This window comes from Panulirus ornatus, chromosome 3, assembly GCF_036320965.1.
Source record: "Panulirus ornatus isolate Po-2019 chromosome 3, ASM3632096v1, whole genome shotgun sequence".
NCBI classification, from domain to species: Eukaryota; Metazoa; Arthropoda; class Malacostraca; order Decapoda; family Palinuridae; genus Panulirus; species Panulirus ornatus.
Window position 1 is genome coordinate 28,894,240 of NC_092226.1, and position 17,367 is coordinate 28,911,606.

At 42.1% G+C, this 17,367-nt stretch overlaps 1 protein-coding gene across 14 annotated transcripts in view; it reads left to right on the top strand.

Moving 5' to 3' along the window:
* LOC139761687 (uncharacterized) overlaps positions 1 to 17,367 on the top strand; it is a 312,428-nt gene that overhangs the window by 212,760 nt on the left and 82,301 nt on the right. For all 14 annotated transcript variants that reach the window (XM_071686108.1, XM_071686115.1, XM_071686079.1 and 11 more), the window contains 2 exons: positions 8,199 to 8,401; positions 15,077 to 15,289. In XM_071686108.1, the coding sequence (XP_071542209.1) occupies positions 8,199 to 8,401; positions 15,077 to 15,289 (416 nt within the window). The remainder of the gene's footprint in view (positions 1 to 8,198; positions 8,402 to 15,076; positions 15,290 to 17,367) is intronic.

The following is a 17,367-nucleotide window of genomic DNA, read 5'->3' on the forward strand; positions in this document are numbered from 1 at the left end:
TTGTAGCGGGAATGGACGCATTTTTCCTTTCCTCCTCCAGGTCGACCTTTTCCTCCAATATATGGTCAACCATTCCTGTTCTGAGGCCTTTCTGGCAAGGGATCAGGCATATCGGGCTCGGAAAAACTCTCCTTCCTCTGGCTTCCGTTCAGCATTTATCGCTGCTTGTAGTCATTGCAAGCGCTTTATCCGTGTGGCGTATCGTTCCTTTATTCAGCGGAAGTGGGATAACTTCTCGTCATCCACTGATAGGTCTTTCTCGTCTTTATCTGTCACTGCCATAGAATAAGCCACTCTGGTTCCCGTTTCTCCTCTAACTCCACCTTGGATGACTCTGACATTCCTTCACCCTTGATGCCCCGTCCCGTAATCTGTTTTCGAACTCTTCGAAAAGCGCTTCTCTCTCTCTCATCATAAGCAACGCTGATGGTCCTGATGGCATCCATTCCTGTGTACTGAGTGGGCCTCGAAACTTGCACCTGTGTTTGCTTGTCTTTTCTGTTTCTGTTGAAAAATCAAAACTTTTCCTTCTTCTTGGAAGCATGCATTGGCAAATCCCATCCCTAAGAAGGATGACCTTTCTATTAGAAAACCCCTGTAACTATCGTGTTATTGCTTTGACATTACCATTTCCAAAGTCTTTGAATCCCTCCTCAACTCCTATATCCTCTTATATCTTGGATTTCGCAGCCCTCTCTTTGATCATCAGTACGGCTACCGCAGGGCGAGACCCACTGTTAATTTTCATTCCTGTGTTACTTATGTCTGGTCATTTCCCCCGAAAGAATTTGGGAAATCCTATGCTGCTACCCTTGATCTTATATATGTCCAAAGCTTTTGACCGTATGTGGCATCGGGGTCTCGTCTCTAAGCTCTCCTCTTTTGGCTTCCATCCCCAACTTTGCTCCCTCATATCTAGCTTCCTCTCAAGCCGACCTGTCCCCTTGGATGCTCATGCATCAGCCTCTCTCCCTGTTTTTCCATCAACATCGGTGCCCCTTAACGGTCAGTCCTGTCCCCGACACTTTTTCTCCTTTTATCAACGATCACTTTTTATCCTCAAATAGCCAAATGCAGTCTTACGCTGACGATTCAACAGTGCATTCCTCCACATCCTTCAGTACTGGGCCTCCTCCTTACACTCGATCTGCATCTCGTCTCGACACAACTCCCTTAGTCAACTCGGACTTGGGACACGATATCTTGTGGGGTAGATGAAATCTAGTCTAGCTTAAAAGATTCCAAAACCAAGTTTCTACTTATCTCCATCTCAAATTCGTCACATCATTCCCATCTCTGATTGTTATGTATTTCCCTTTCTTGGTGAACATACTTGGTATTACTGTAACATTCACTCTTTCTTGGAAAGCCAACATTACAGAAATAGCTGTCTTCCTGTAAGAAACTGTGGGAGTCCTGTATAGTGTCGAAATTTCTCTACTTCCAAACAGTTGCTCCGTTTATGCAAAACATTGATCCGTCCTTGTACGGAGCACTACTCCCACATCCGGGATGGTTGTAGCTCTGCATCCTTACTTAACAAAGTCGAAGGCGGTTAGACTCATAAACTCAGCCTGGAAATTCCAGGCTAACTTCAAAATTTGACCCGCTTGCCCTACGTCGCAATGTTAGTTCACTTTCCTCGTTTTATTGCTGGTCGCTTGTGCCACCTTTAGATAGGGACCACGCAATACTCGGGGAGCTGCAGCGTCACACGATAACTGTGTGGTCGTTAACTAATCATGGGGCGGGGGCTGTTTTGGTAAACGTTTATTTTCCTTACACTTCCTCCAAAATTCGTAAGCACTTTCCCTTGTCTCTTCTTTTCCCCCTTCATTAACCTTTATTAGTTTTGTACGTTAACCTGACTCGAACCTCCAACAACAACAACAAAATAAAGGTAAATAGATTTAAGTCGTGTTGTCGGTTGTAATAGGATTTGTTTCTCAGTCCGGGAATCATATTGGTAACTACGTTGTATTCGCCATTCTGATTTTTTTTTTTTTTTTATAAACAAAGGTGAACAGATTATTTAAGATGGGGACGCATCAGAGAATTTTAAGGAATGGCAATAGTTTCCTTCGACTTAATTTGGAAACCGTATCTATTGAAACGAAAGAATTTTGTAGTCGCGACTAGGCTTAAGGTCACCGGCCATTATTTCGTTTAAGCCTTTTTCCACGTTTACCGTTTGTAAGTGCGTGTGGTGAGGAAGGGTGTAGTGGCTTTATGGTTGGTATTGATGGAGAGAGTGAGGAAGAGTATACTGTAGTGGGTGTTGTAAGGGAGAATTATGGTGGATGGTAGTGGTGGTTTAGTGGATGTGATAAGGGAGATAGATAGTGGTGGGTAACCCAGGATGTGGCAAGGGAGAGTAATGGAGGGCGTTGGTAGTGGTGTGAATTAGGGAGTTTATATTGAGTGTGGTAAGGGGGCGTATTTGTGGTTGGTAGTTGTGATGTGGGTGAGGGAGGTGGTTGTGGTAAGGGAGAGTAATGGTAATGGTGGGAGGTAGTGTTGGCATGGGTGAGGAGGTCGTAGTGGATGTGATACGGGAGAATAATGGTAGGTGGTGAGGGTGTAGTAGGTTGGGCGGAGGTGAGGAAGGATGATGGTGGTCTTGCCCATCTATATAGGGCCACCATCCTTTCCCTCACAGTATTATAGCAGATATACGCAAAATAACAAAGGATGATGTTGTCTAGGCCAGTTAGCATATCCAAAGTAAATGGAATGATAAAAAAGGACATACTGGATTTATGCCAAGTAAAAGTACAAACTCGGCTTTCAAGTCATTACAGTAATGAAACGATGTCCAGATTAAAGAATAGATACTTTATTAGACTCTTAAACAAATCGGGAAAGTACAGGATTTTACCCGAAGAAGTAGAGAAACCAAACGTTAAAGTTGAATTAGAAAATTCTTTTTCTATTAATGCAAATTCAGTGATAAGAAATGCTCCAGGACCATTTGTGAAGAGAAGGGGGTTCTCTGGGAAATACCACCAACAGCTGTAACATCTCCTACTCGAGGAGGGGGTTCTCTCGGGAGCACCGCAAGCAACGTTACACCTTTACTACTTACAGTAATATCAGACAAGTAGAACAAAGTTGAGTTATACACTAAGTTGTTTTAAAGCTTTAGATTAAAAGGCAAGAAAATTTATAAGAAATCCCGTACTTTAATGTACAATTGGGCCGATTAGAACCTGATAGATTTTAAAGAAAATTTGGAGCAAGTTATGGAGCTGTTAACAATGAATGTATCTGATTCCCGCCGAAATCCCACCTGGGAAGAATATAGAAAGTGAAAGAAAATGTTTAAGATACATATGTGATCATAAATGAGAAACTTGATTTAAGGGAGCTCACTGATAAAGTAGTCCCATGAGGCGAAATAATGAGAGGTATGATACTGAGAACTTTTACTGAGGAAGCTAATAACAGTGTTCAGAATGATACTTAGGAAAACTGTTGGCGCGTCACTCGGTCTCCATGTGAGCGAAACGAATTAAACGAGGAAATAGAAATTAGATCATGAAAAAAAAAAAAAACGACTAGGAAGATGTAAGGAAATGATCGCACTGCGTAGGAGTGCTTGAAAGAAATCGAACACTGCCATTCTGAAAGGAGAGAAAAACACACGGTAATGTATGCATGGCAGGAAGTCAGGGGCATGAGGAAAAATGTCCTGGATGTTGAAGGAAGTGAACAAGAAGAAACAAATATTATGTTATCAGTTATACCTCATAATGTACCAGAAACATTCCAGATACAAATATACGAGTCTAGGAGAAACGTTGTAAGATGAATCAATGTACAATACCACCAAGAAGATAAAGAAACACGCAACGCATGGGGCAAGTAAAGAAATGTGTAAAGTATGTCACTTCATAGTTAAGAACATTTTCACGTAAATTCATTTTTGGTAATTATGGAATGTGCATGGCGGCGAAGAGCAACATTAGTTCTCATCAAGCAAGACGTGCGATGAGTGCTACGCGCTAACACTGTCTTTTGGCAACTTCTTATCCCTCCCTTGACACTTATGCTTCCCATCACCACCAATACTTCCCTTCACCCTTACCGTTGTCCTCACCACCATTATACTCTCCCTGCTCAGTCGCCCATTCCTAACCCTTCTCACCCTCACACCATCCCCAGCACTCCTCAACCACCCGCACCATCCTAACATTCCTCAACCATCCATCCCCAACCAACCATCCACACTATCCCCAACACTCCTCAACCATCCATCCCCAACACTCGTCACCACCCACACCATCCTTATCCCTCCCCACTGCCCATACCATCCCTAACCCTCCTTACTATACAATTCATCCTTATCCCTCCCAACTGTCCTTGCCTTCCACTCCATCCATCACCAACCCTCCTCCTCACCACCCATACCATCCTCAGTCCTCCCCGTTGCACACCATCTCCAGCCCTCCCCACCTATTACTCCATCCCCCTTGCCGTCTTACCACCCACACCATCTCCATCCTTCTCCACTGCCCACGCCATCTATAACCCTCCCCATCTCCCATACTATCCAAACGCTCCCCACCTCCCAACCCTTCCCATCTTCATGTTCCAGTCATCTTTACCTCCAACACCATCCCACCCTTCCCCATCTTCTCCACCATCTCCATCCCTTCCCACCTACCACAATATTCCCAAGCCTCCCCACCTCCCCATGCCATTCCTTACCTTCTCACCCCCACAAGCTTTCTCACCTCCCATACTGTCATCACCCTCCCCACCTCATACCATCCTCAGTCCTCCCTGTCTTCTACACCATCCCAACCATTCCCACCTACCACACAGTCCCAAACCTTTCATCTCCCACACCCTTGCCAACCTTTCTCACCTCCCACAAAATCCCCAACCCTTCCCACTTTTATGCACTATCCTTTACTCTCCTCTCCTCTTACACCATCCCAACCCTCCTCTTCTCCCTCAGTCATCCTCTGCCCCACACCTTCCATACAATCGTAACCTTCCCCACCTCCCATACTATCGTAACCTTCCCCACCTCCCATACTATCCTAATGCTCTGCAACCCTCTCCACTTCCCAGCCATCCCAAACCTACTCACCTCTCATATCTTCCCCAACTCTATTCACCACCTACAATGTCCCCAACCCTGCTTACCTCCTGCACCATCCCCAACCCTCCATACCTCCCACACCTTCCCAACCCTTCCCTCCTCGCTCACCATCCAAACTCTTTCCACCACCCACATCATCCCCACACCATTCCCAACCTTCCTCACCTCCCACACCATCCTCAACTGTCCTCACTGCCCACACCATTCCTATCCCTTCCCACTTATCACACTATCCCAAACCTCCACACCTCCCACAGTCTCATAATGCTCCCCACCTCATAAACATCCTAACCCTTCCCACCTCCCCAGCAATCAATCCTTCCACACTGTCTCCAGCCCTGTCCACCTGCCATACCATCCCCAACCCACGTTTCTTCACACATCATCCCCATTCTTCCCCAGCTTCCACACCTACAATCCTCCCCATCTCCCACACATTCCTAATGCTCCCCACTTCCCATCCCTTTCCACCATCCATACCATCCTAATCCTTTCCACCTTCCCCACCATCTCCAGCCCTTCCCGTCTCCCACACCATTCAGCCCTTATCACCCTTCACACCATCTGCAATCTTCTCCACCTCTCACACCATCCCTGACCTACCCTTCCCCCAACATCATCCCCCCCCACCACTTTTCACACCATCCCAGCCCCCTCTCACTTCCCACACCATATCTAACCTTCTCCACCTCCCATGCCATCCTCAACCCTTCCCACTACCCAAATCACCCCATTCTTCCCCATCTCCTACACCATCCTCAATCTTCTTAATCCCCAAACCCTCCCCATCCCCAAAATTAGACTGAAAATATGGCTGTCAAGGGAGCTTCAAGAACCATTCAGCCCTCCTCTACCAGTGGTACCATTCTAACTGAGCACCATACATCATATATATTTTGATTTACTTCAGTCAGAGTGTTGAATGAAGATTAGATTAGGAAATTTGTGATATATATGTTATAATTATGGGATACATGTTATCAAGAATTATGTGTGATATGAAGAATGAATTAGTGTTTGCATATTGAGTTGCAGTAACCCATATGTAGATGAGATAGAAAAAAAAGACAGCAAACTAGGCCAGGGAGGGGAATATGACAGCCACCTTAGTGTTGGCTCTCCATGGTACCATTGCAAACCTTATTTTTAACCAAGCAAGAGTACCTCATTGGTTGATGGTCTCCTGTAACCTACTGCCTACTATGTGTAGGTTTTGTTAAAAGGTTAAAGGCCTTTTGTAGATATTGATATTGATATGGGAGTGCTCACTGGAAATGTGAGTATTGATTGGTGTTATTAGTTCTCCACAGAGACAAGGAGATTGGTACCCTTGCCCTAGGTGTCTCTTCTATCCATTTGGGGCTCCTGCAGCACCCAGGAAGCTGGTCATGTCCTCTAGTCAGGACTGCAGGTCATAAAGTGTCATTATTTTGTGTTTGCATCTTTGTGCGAGAGTGCAGGGCAGTTGATTTGTAAGTGGTTGGTGTTTTCTTTATGATAGTTGCATTGTGGGCTTGAAGGGTCTTGGGATGTGTTGGAACAATGTAGTGATGGATGTTGTCCAGAGCATGAGCATGAATAGTATGACGTGTTTTTCTTGGGATTGTGGTTTCTAGTGGGTGTATGTCTGGTGTACTGGATTGAGTTGAGAAGTCAGTTTTTTAGTTCTTGTTGGTTTATTTCATTGTGTATGTGTATTGTCACATATATTTGTTGGGAGTGGTGGGATCTGTGAGAAGAGGTTACTGAAGTGTGTGGCAGTAAACTTTTTAATCCTTTTTGGAGGTTTATGGTTGGTTGTGATATAGCTTGGAGGGGAGGGGGTCTAGTGTTTTTGCTAGAATTGAGTGCCAAGCATGTTGAGATGGGACTGTGATGGAAGGATCTTTCTGTTGTCGTATTGTGAAAGTTATGAACGTTTATGGGTGCTAGGCAGTCAGTGATTGTTCTAAGTGCACTATTTTTGTTAGTTTCCAGCTTTGTTATATTTGCTTTTGAGAGGGTGGAAGACTTGACAGGTGAGGTGTACTTTAGAGTGAATGAATTGTTTGTATAGGATGTTGAAGGATTCTTTTTCTTGTTCAAATCTAGTGCCAGTTAATGTTCTGAGGGCATTTAGTTTCTTTGCTTTTGTGTTGATGTTATTGGTGTGGAGAGTGAGTGCCGTGTGTTATATGTGATGCATATAATGGTCTTATGCTCAGTGAAAGAGATTGTCCATTCAGGGTGACCAGAGGGTGTAGGCTACATTCATGCCTCTCTGGGGTTAATAGTGATTGAAGACTTCTTGGAGACGCAGACATCATGTTCGTGGTGAGCCAGTGTTCCAGTTTTTTAATGTAGTAGAGTATGTTTGATGTTGCTACTGTGGTGGCAGGATGCTGTGATGTGATTATGAGATTGTCTGCATATGAAAGGACCTTAATGTTGAGGTTTGCCTGAGGTAGTAGTAGGTCATGTAGGAAGAGATTGAAGAGAGTTTGAGAAACAACTGCTTGTGGAATTCCATTGTAGTGTTTAAGTGTTATAGAACTGAAGCTCTGTGGAACTCCATTGTTGAGTTTAAGTGTTTTAGAATTGAAGCCAGTGTGAGTGACTCTGGAATGGTGGCCAGCTCTAAAGTTGTCCAGCCACTTTTTGTCATTGTTACAGAAGGTGGAGTCGAATATTTCTGTGAGTATGTGATGTGGACAATGTCAGATGCTTTGTTAATGTCTGTTGCTGCTAGTACTGTGCAGTATGGGGGTTGTGGTTGGTTGAATCCATGTAGGATATGTTGTGTGAGCTGTGTTTAGTGTAGTGATAGAGTGTTTGGGTTTGAAGCAATGCAGAGTTGGTGAGAGAGGGATGTTTTATTTGATTCTGTTGTTGTTTGTCTTTTCATAGGGTTTGGATACTAAGTATAGATGTAATATAGGGTGGTAGGAGAAGGGGGAGTTGGATGGTTTGGAGTGGTATTGATGGATGGTGGTATGGATGTAATACATCGGTATTTTAGACTTTTGTGTTTATCAGTGATCGTTATTTTTCCCCAGTGTATTGTACATTAATCTAAGGGTCTTTCTTTTTGGATTCTGTGTCATTATAGGTACTGCCCTCTCCCCTGTTAAGACAAGCCCGGGCATGATGGGAGCAGGTGTGGATGGAGGTAGTGAGGTTGTTAAGGCAGAATCTCCAACCAGTGACTATGGCGATGAATCCTCAGATGCACTAGAACCTGGAGAGCTTACCTTAAATGATCAGCCTCACACTCAGCCTTCACGCTCGCAGCCCATACCATACAATCCTCAGGTGAGTACTGTTGCTTATTGTTATTCATGAGGCTTATTATCAGTACTCGCCCTTTTTTTGCATTATATTTCCAATTTATGCTTTTTGAATGTAGTATTTTGACACTCATATATTTCACATACCTGGCCTTCATTTAATTGGTTTAGTCAAAGTGATTCAGGAATGAGCCAATTCTGTTATAGAGCTGAAGACTTCTTTCATTTGTCTCTTATATTTAGGTAACACATGTGCAGCCTTTTAGTGAGACTGAATTGCTTCCCAGTAATATGCCAATAGTTAGGAGATTGAAAGAAATCTTTCTTTTGTATGTAAGTTGTCTGTAGAATCTTTGTGCTCACTGCCTAGATTTTCAGTAAATATATTGTAAACCCTGTAGCTTGAGCTATACATAAGTGTCCTACTGCCTTAGTAGTACTGTAAACTTTAATCTTCAGCATATGTTCATCATTGGGCCATGTAAACTGAAAACATTGGTAAATAGTGCTGCTTATACACCTGGTCATGAGAAGGAGGGTTATGAAAGGCAAGTGTTTTGGGAGCAGCTGAGTGAGTGTGTCAGTAATTTTGCTGCTAGATACCAGATATTAGTTAAATGTGATGTAATGTGAAGGTGACAAATGTGGCAGTTGAGAGTATTCAGTAATGTGAATGGAAATTGTGAACAGCTTTTCTAGTTGTGTGCTGAAAAAGGGTTGGTGATTGAGAATACCTCTTTTAAAAAAGATGAATATACACATGCATACATATTTGAGTAGGAAAGATATTCAGTGGGCATTATTGTATTATATGCTAATTGACAGTTGTACAAAAGAGCATCTTTTCGATGTGAATATGCTGAGGGGAGCAGCTGGTGAGATGACTGACTAGTACCTTGTAGAGATGGGGTGAACATTTGTTGAGGTATCTGGAAAAGAGGAAATATTTTGGCATGCAAGGTAGCGTTAGGAAACAGATAAAAGAATGGCCCAACCCACCCACATACACATGTATATACATACACGTCCACACACGCACATATACATATATATACACACAGCCATATACATATATACACATGTACATTATTCATACTGTCTGCCTTTATTCATTCCCATCTCCACCCTGCCACACATGAAATAACAACCCCCTCCTCCCTCATGTGAGCAAGGTAGGGCTAGGAAAAGACAACAAAAGCCACATTCATTCACACTCAGTCTCTAGCTGTCATGTAATAATGCACCTAAACCACAGCTCCCTTTCCACATCCAGGCCCCACAGAACTGTCCATGGATTACCCCAGAGGCTTCACATGCCCTGGTTCAATCCATTGACCACGTCGACCCCGGTATACCACATCGTTCCAATTCACTCTATTCCTTGCACGCCTTTCATCCTCCTGCATGTTCAGGCCCCGATCACTCAAAATCTTTTTCACTCCATCTTTCCACTCCAATTTGGTCTCCCACTTCTCCTCATTCTCTCCACCTCTGACACATATATCCTCTTGGTCAATCTTTCCTCACTCATTCTCTCCATGTGACCAAACCATTTCAAACCACCCTCTTCTGCTCTCTCAACCACACACTTTTTATTACCACACATCTCTCTTACCCTATTATTACTTACTCGATCAAACCACCTCACTCCACATATTGTCCTAAAACATCTTATTTCCACCACATCCACCCTCCTCCGCACAACTCTATCTATAGCCCACGCCTCGCAATCACATAACATTGTTGGAACCACTATTCCTTCAAACATACCCATTTTTGCTTTCTGAGATATGTTCTCAACTTCCACACATTCTTCAATGCTCCCAGAACTTTCACCCCCTCCCCCACCCTATGATTCACTTCCGCTTCCATAGTTCCATCCGCTGCCAAATCCACTCCCAGATATCTAAAATACTTAACTTCCTCCAGTTTTTCTCCATTCAAACTTACCTCCCAATTGATGTCCCTCAACCCTACTGTACCTAATAACCTTGCTCTTATTCACATTTACTCTTAACTTTCTTCTTTCACACACTTTACCAAACTCAGTCACCAGCTTCTGCAGTTATTCACATGAATCAGCCACCAGCGCTGTAACATCAGCGAACAACAACTGACTCACTTCCCAAGCTCTCTCATCCACAACAGACTGCATACTTTCCCCTCTTTCCAAAACTCTTGCATTTACCTCCCTAACAACCACATCCATAAACAAAATAAACAACCTTGGAGACATCACACACCCCTGCCACAAACCTTCATTCACTGAGAACCAATCACTTTCCTCTCTTCCTACACGTAAACATGCCTTACATCCTTGATAAAAACTTTTCACTCCTTCTAACAACTTGCCTCCCACACCATATATTCTTAGTACCTTCCACAGAGCATCTCTATCAACTCTATCATATGCCTTCTCCAGATCCATAAATGCTACATACAAATCCATTTGCTTTTCTAAGTATTTCTCACATACATTCTTCAAAGCAAACACCTGATCCACACATCCTCTACCACTACTGAAAACACACTGCTCTTGCCCAATCTGATGCTCTGTACATGCCTTCACCCTCTCTTGACCTCCCATATAATTTCCCAGGAATACTCAACAAACTTATACCTCTGTAATTTGAGCACTCACTCTTATCCCCTTTGCCTTTGTACAATGGCACTATGCAAGCATTTCTACCAATCCTCAGGCACCTCACCATGAGTCATACATACATTAAATAACCTTACCAACCAGTCAACAATACATTCACCCCCTTTTTTAATAAATTCCACTGCAATACCATCCAAACCTGCTGCCTTGCCAGCTTTCATCTTCTGTAAAGCTTTTACTACCTCTTCTCTGTTTACCAAATTATTCTCCCCAACCCTCTCACTTTGCACACCACCTCGACCAAAACACCCTATATCTGCCACTCTATCATCAAACATATTCAACAAACCTTCAAAATACTCACTCCATCTCCTCACACCACCACTACTTGTTATCACCTCCCCATTAGCCCCCTTCACTGATGTTCTCATTTGTTCCCTTGTCTTATGTACTATATTCACCTCCTTCCAAAACATCTTTTTATTCTCCCTGAAATTTACTGATACTCTCTCACCCCAACTCTCACTTGCCCTCTTTTTCACCTCCTGCCTCTTTCTTTTATACATCTCCCTGTCATTTGCATTTATTTCCCTGCAAAAATCGTTGAAATGCTTCTCTCTTCTCTTTCACTAATAATCTTGCTTCTTCATCCCACCACTCACTACTCTTTCTAATTTGCCAACCTCCCACGCTTCTCATGCCACAAGCATCTTTTGCGCAAGCCATCACTGCTTCCCTAAATACATCCCATTCCTCCCCCACTCCCCGTACGTCCTTTGTTCTAATCTTTTTCCATTCTGTACTCAGTCTCTCCTGGTACTTCCTCACACAAGTCTCCTTCCCAAGCTCACTTACTCTCACCACTCTCTTCACCCCAACATGCTCTTTTCTATTCTGAAAACCTCTACAAATCTTCACCTTCGCCTCCAGAAGATAATGATCAGACATCCCTCCAGTTGCACCTCTCAGCACATTAACATCCAAAAGTCTCTGTTTCGTGCGCCTATCAATTTACATGTAATCCAGTAATGCTCTCTGGCCATCTCTCCTACTTACATATGTATTCTTATGTATATCTCTCTTATTAAACCAGGTATTCCCAATCACCAGTCCTTTTTCAGCACACAAATCTACAAGCTCTTCACCATTTCCATTTACAACACTGAACACCCCATGTACACCAATTATTCCCTCAACTGCCACATTTCCCTGTCTGGGTATGTGACACCTGCATAGTGAGCCAGCATTTTAGTGGTTGTAAATTTGCACTCCTCTGACCCAGGTAACTGTTTTTTCTTTCTCCCTTACCTACATGTGAACTATAAGCATTCTGTCCACAAACATTGAAACTTTCCTTGTCTTACATAAACGCTTGACAACACTTAACTCACACAGCTAATTCTTTGTAACTCTAGATTTTCCTGTGGTGATTGCTATGTGCTAGCCCTGCCTTTTGGCAAAATGTTAGGAGCAACAGAAAGAAGTAGTAAGTAGGAACGTTTCGGTAGTTGTTAGGAACATTTAGGAGCATTAGGATGAAGTTGTCAGTATGAACATTAGGTAGGAGCCTCTGCAAACACTGCACTAGACTTGCCTTCATCCTGTGGCTTATTAAGGGGTGAGGCACAAAAGGCTGAGAAGCAGTACTGGAGTTCACTAGTTATGGAGACTCTTTTGCCATGGCCACCCCCTTAAGGGAGTTCCAAAAAGGAATAGGTGTCAGATATAGATTGATTGTTTTACCCAAGCTTGTAAATAGTTAAACGTGCAGCAGTGTTAATCATTTCAGGTAACTTTAGTTTAAGATAGCAGTTTTATTTGATTGTTGCTGTAACTCAGTTGTTGCAGGAATAAGATAGGAACATTTCTCAAGAAAAATCCTTAATACTAGTCATTGTATTGTAGAGATATGTTGCTGTACACCACGTCAGATTTCTTTAGTTACTATCATGAAATGTTTTATATTGTCAACAGATACATAAATACATAGTAATGGTATGTGGAAATGATGAATAAATGAGTTTTATTTTGTTAGTGAATACATAAGTATATAGTATTTTTTTTTTTTTTTTTTTTTTTGCTTTGTCGCTGTCTCCCGCATTTGCGAGGTAGCACAAGGAAAACAGACGAAAGAAATGGCCCAACCCACCCCCATACACATGTATATACATACACGTCCACACACGCAAATATACATACCTACACAGCTTTCCATGGTTTACCCAGACGCTTCACATCCCCTGATTCAATCCACTGACAGCACGTCAACCCCGGTATACCACATCGATCCAATTCACTCTATTCCTTGCCCTCCTTTCACCCTCCTGCATGTTCAGGCCCCGATCACACAAAATCTTTTTCACTCCATCTTTCCACCTCCAATTTGGTCTCCCACTTCTCCTCGTTCCCTCCACCTCCGACACATATATCCTCTTGGTCAATCTTTCCTCACTCATTCTCTCCATGTGCCCAAACCATTTCAAAACACCCTCTTCTGCTCCTTCAACCACGCTCTTTTTATTTCCACACATCTCTTTTACCCTTACATTACTTACTCGATCAAACCACCTCACACCACACATTGTCCTCAAACATCTCATTTCCAGCACATCCACCCTCCTGCGCACAACTCTATCCATAGCCCATGCCTCGCAACCATACAACATTGTTGGAACCTCTATTCCTTCAAACATACCCATTTTTGCTTTCCGAGATAATGTTCTCGACTTCCACACATTCTTCAAGGCTCCCAGGATTTTCGCCCCCTCCCCCACCCTATGATAAACTTCCGCTTCCATGGTTCCATCCGCTGTCAGATCCACTCCCAGATATCTAAAACACTTTACTTCCTCCAGTTTTTCTCCATTCAAACTTACCTCCCAGTTGACTTGACCCTCAGCCCTACTGTACCTAATAACCTTGCTCTTATTCACATTTACTCTTAACTTTCTTCTTTCACACACTTTACCAAACTCAGTCACCAGCTTCTGCAGTTTCTCACATGAATCAGCCACCAGCGCTGTATCATCAGCGAACAACAACTGACTCACTTCCCAGGCTCTCTCATTCACAACAGACTTCATACTTGCCCCTCTTTCCAAAACTCTTGCATTCACCTCCCTAACAACCCCATCCATAAACAAATTAAACAACCATGGAGACATCACACACCCCTGCCGCAAACCTACATTCACTGAGAACCAATCACTTTCCTCTCTTCCTACACGTACACATGCCTTACATCCTCGATGAAAACTTTTCACTCCTTCTAACAACTTGCCTCCCACACCATATACTCTTAATACCTTCCACAGAGCATCTCTATCAACTCTATCATATGCCTTCTCCAGTTCCATAAATGCTACATACAAATCCATTTGCTTTTCTAATATATACGTGAAATAATATATATGAAAATAATAAATAAACAGTGTAGAACTTATTGTTAATGCAGAAGACTTTAAAAGTTGAATATGGAAAACTGCCATCTTGGGAATTTATTTTCATGTGAAAGATTTGAAGAGTACAGGAACTCTTATTTCTTCATCGAACAATGTTGTACTTAAGTCACATTTAACCTTGCTTCTTCAGTTGTTGGTCTACCACTTATTTTTAGAGTCTGTTCTGAGTTTGAGAGTTCGCTCTTTTCCATATTCCAGTTTTGTTGCTTCACTGCTCTTTGCCTTTTCCTGTTTCTTCATATGTTTTTTCTTTCCCCTTTTCTGCAAACTACCTAAAATAACTGTATTCTCTTTAGAAATCTTTATTCTTTAAGTTCAGAAAGTTGTTTATTTCACATAATGACATGATAAACCCAGATGCGGAATTCCTCAACAGATTTTTCAAGTAGTGTTAATTTCTCAATACTCAGAATTGTAGTGATGACTAATGCTTGTGATTCCTTAAATGTGAAGGTTGAAGCTGTAGATGCATGCCATTTGGACATAGAAAATGCCATGCATTACATAGATAGATCGTTTTTATGCAGATTACGATCCAGACATATCTAGACATTGTAAAGAAAAATACCAAATGAATCAACTTGTATGCACCTGAAACACAGTTCAAAATTATTTGTATTGGTATCTTTTCTTTCAGGTACATGTAAATGCAAAGCCACCATATTCATTTTCGTGCCTCATCTTCATGGCCATTGAAGATTCGGCCAATAAGGCATTGCCAGTAAAGGATATCTATGCTTGGATTTTGGACCACTTCCCTTACTTCAGAAATGCCCCCACTGGATGGAAGAACTCTGTTCGACACAACCTTTCTCTTAACAAATGTTTTCGGAAGGTTGAGAAGGCACCAGTAAGTGCTTCCTAATTGTGATTAAGATCTTCACTGCTAATGTGAGGCCACATATTGTAAATCAAATATGTAGAATACATAAATGCTGATATGGTTATGTCTTTTATACTCAACAATATTTCAATACTTAAGTTCTTTCTAATATCAAGAATTGTCATTTCTAACAGGATAATCTTAATATGTTCAAAAGATAGATGGTAGTCTCGAGTGTAGGGAAGAAGTTGCTACATTGTATTTTTCCACAATCTGCCTTTTGAGTTACACTCTCCAACCACTGAAACTAATCAGCACACCTAGCTTTTATCGTGATGCATATTTCTTGTATTGCTCAACTTTTCCACCCAAGATCCATGAAGTGAACTACTCATGTACCATTTGCTTCTTTTCAACATTTTCTCTGCATCACCAACTATGCCAGCAAGAAGCACATACCACAAGGACTGAAAGAAATGTAATTCAAACCTCCTTACACAAGTTGCTAACTCATAAAACAAAGAAACAATTCAAGTCAAAATGACACCACTAATTGAAGTTTTTGAACAAAACTATATTCCAAACAACAACATTGCTCACCTACTCACTGAAAATTGGCGTTTCTTGAAACAATGAACAACAAAACCCTTAGCAGTCAACTCTGGGGAACAGCAAGGAAAATCAACTCCTCCCAAGCTACTGTAGCCCCCCATACATGAAACATTTATATCCAAGACCAGCAACATCCTTTCTCCCAAAGATATACTTCTCAAAGATCAGACATAAACTAACCTCACCCTCAATCAGGAAACTTGTGAAATACCCAAGCAAAATCCACCCTTAAACTAATACTAATTCTCTTCGCTCCCAGTGATACAGGCACTTCATTTAGAACGTTAAAGAACTCCCCTGCAACAGACCCTGACAACATATAAGCTTCTGTGGTGAAGTGTTTAGCATTCCAGACTGAATTGCACATGGGGCTGCCTGAGTTTGAATCCTGGAGAAAGCATTCAGCTCACAGCCAATCCAGTTGTTCATCCTCTCTGCACTGCTGGTTGATAAAAAGATTCCTGGCATAGGCTTGGGTGTCTGAATATGTGAATGTAACCAGGATTAGGGAAAACTGAATGTTGTTGCCATGAGCAAAATAAAACTAAAGGGGAAGGCAGAGGAATGGTTTTAGAATGTTTTAGGGGAACAGCAGAGTGAAGTTGTGGGAACATTTGAATGTAAAAAAAGAAGCATTAGTCTGATGTGGGAATGTATGTGAAAGTAGATTACAAGAAGTGGGTGATAACTAAAGCTTTTGCACTTGGAGATGAGAAGAGTAAGGAAGAACTGAGTGGTGTTTCAGCAGTTTTGATGCAGGGGATTGAGTATCAGTGAAGAGTGATGTGACTGCAGGATTGGATAAAGTGGCAGTTGAGGGTATAATTAAGGGGCATAGGGTACCAAGTGATGTGAATGAAAATGGTGAGCAGCTTGTGAAATTGTGTTCCAAGAAAAGATTGATGATTGGAAAAAGGACACAAGTATACAATGGATGAACAGGTGAGATGGTATATAGACATAATGGGTTATGTACTAACTGATAGCCATCCAAAAGAGAGAACTGGAAATTAATATGCTAAGAGAGGCAGCAGGTGGGATATTTTATTATCTTTTGTTGGAGGTGAGGATGAAGTTTTGAGAAAAGATGGTGAAATGGGTGAGAAGAGGATGGTGAAAGTAATTGAGCATGGAAAAGTGGTGTATGAGAGAAACAGAGAGAGATTGAATGTAGAATGGCAGAAGGTGAGACTAGTAGATAAAGCTAGGGAAGTTGATGAGGAATGAGAGGTATTTAGGGAGCTCTGCTTACATGTGCAAGAGAGTGTTTGGCATGTGAGAAAGGATAATGAATGATGGGGTGATGGAGTTAAGTTGCTTTGGAAGGAGAAAAGAGAGATGATGTGGGTATTACTAGTCTTAAAGGATTTTAGCAATTTTAGAGATGTACATGAGAAAGTGGCAGATTAAGAGGAAAGTGTAGAGACTGAAAAAGGGTGGAAATGAGAGTTGCAGTGTGTAGGTATCAGCAAACTTCAAAGAGAATATGAAAA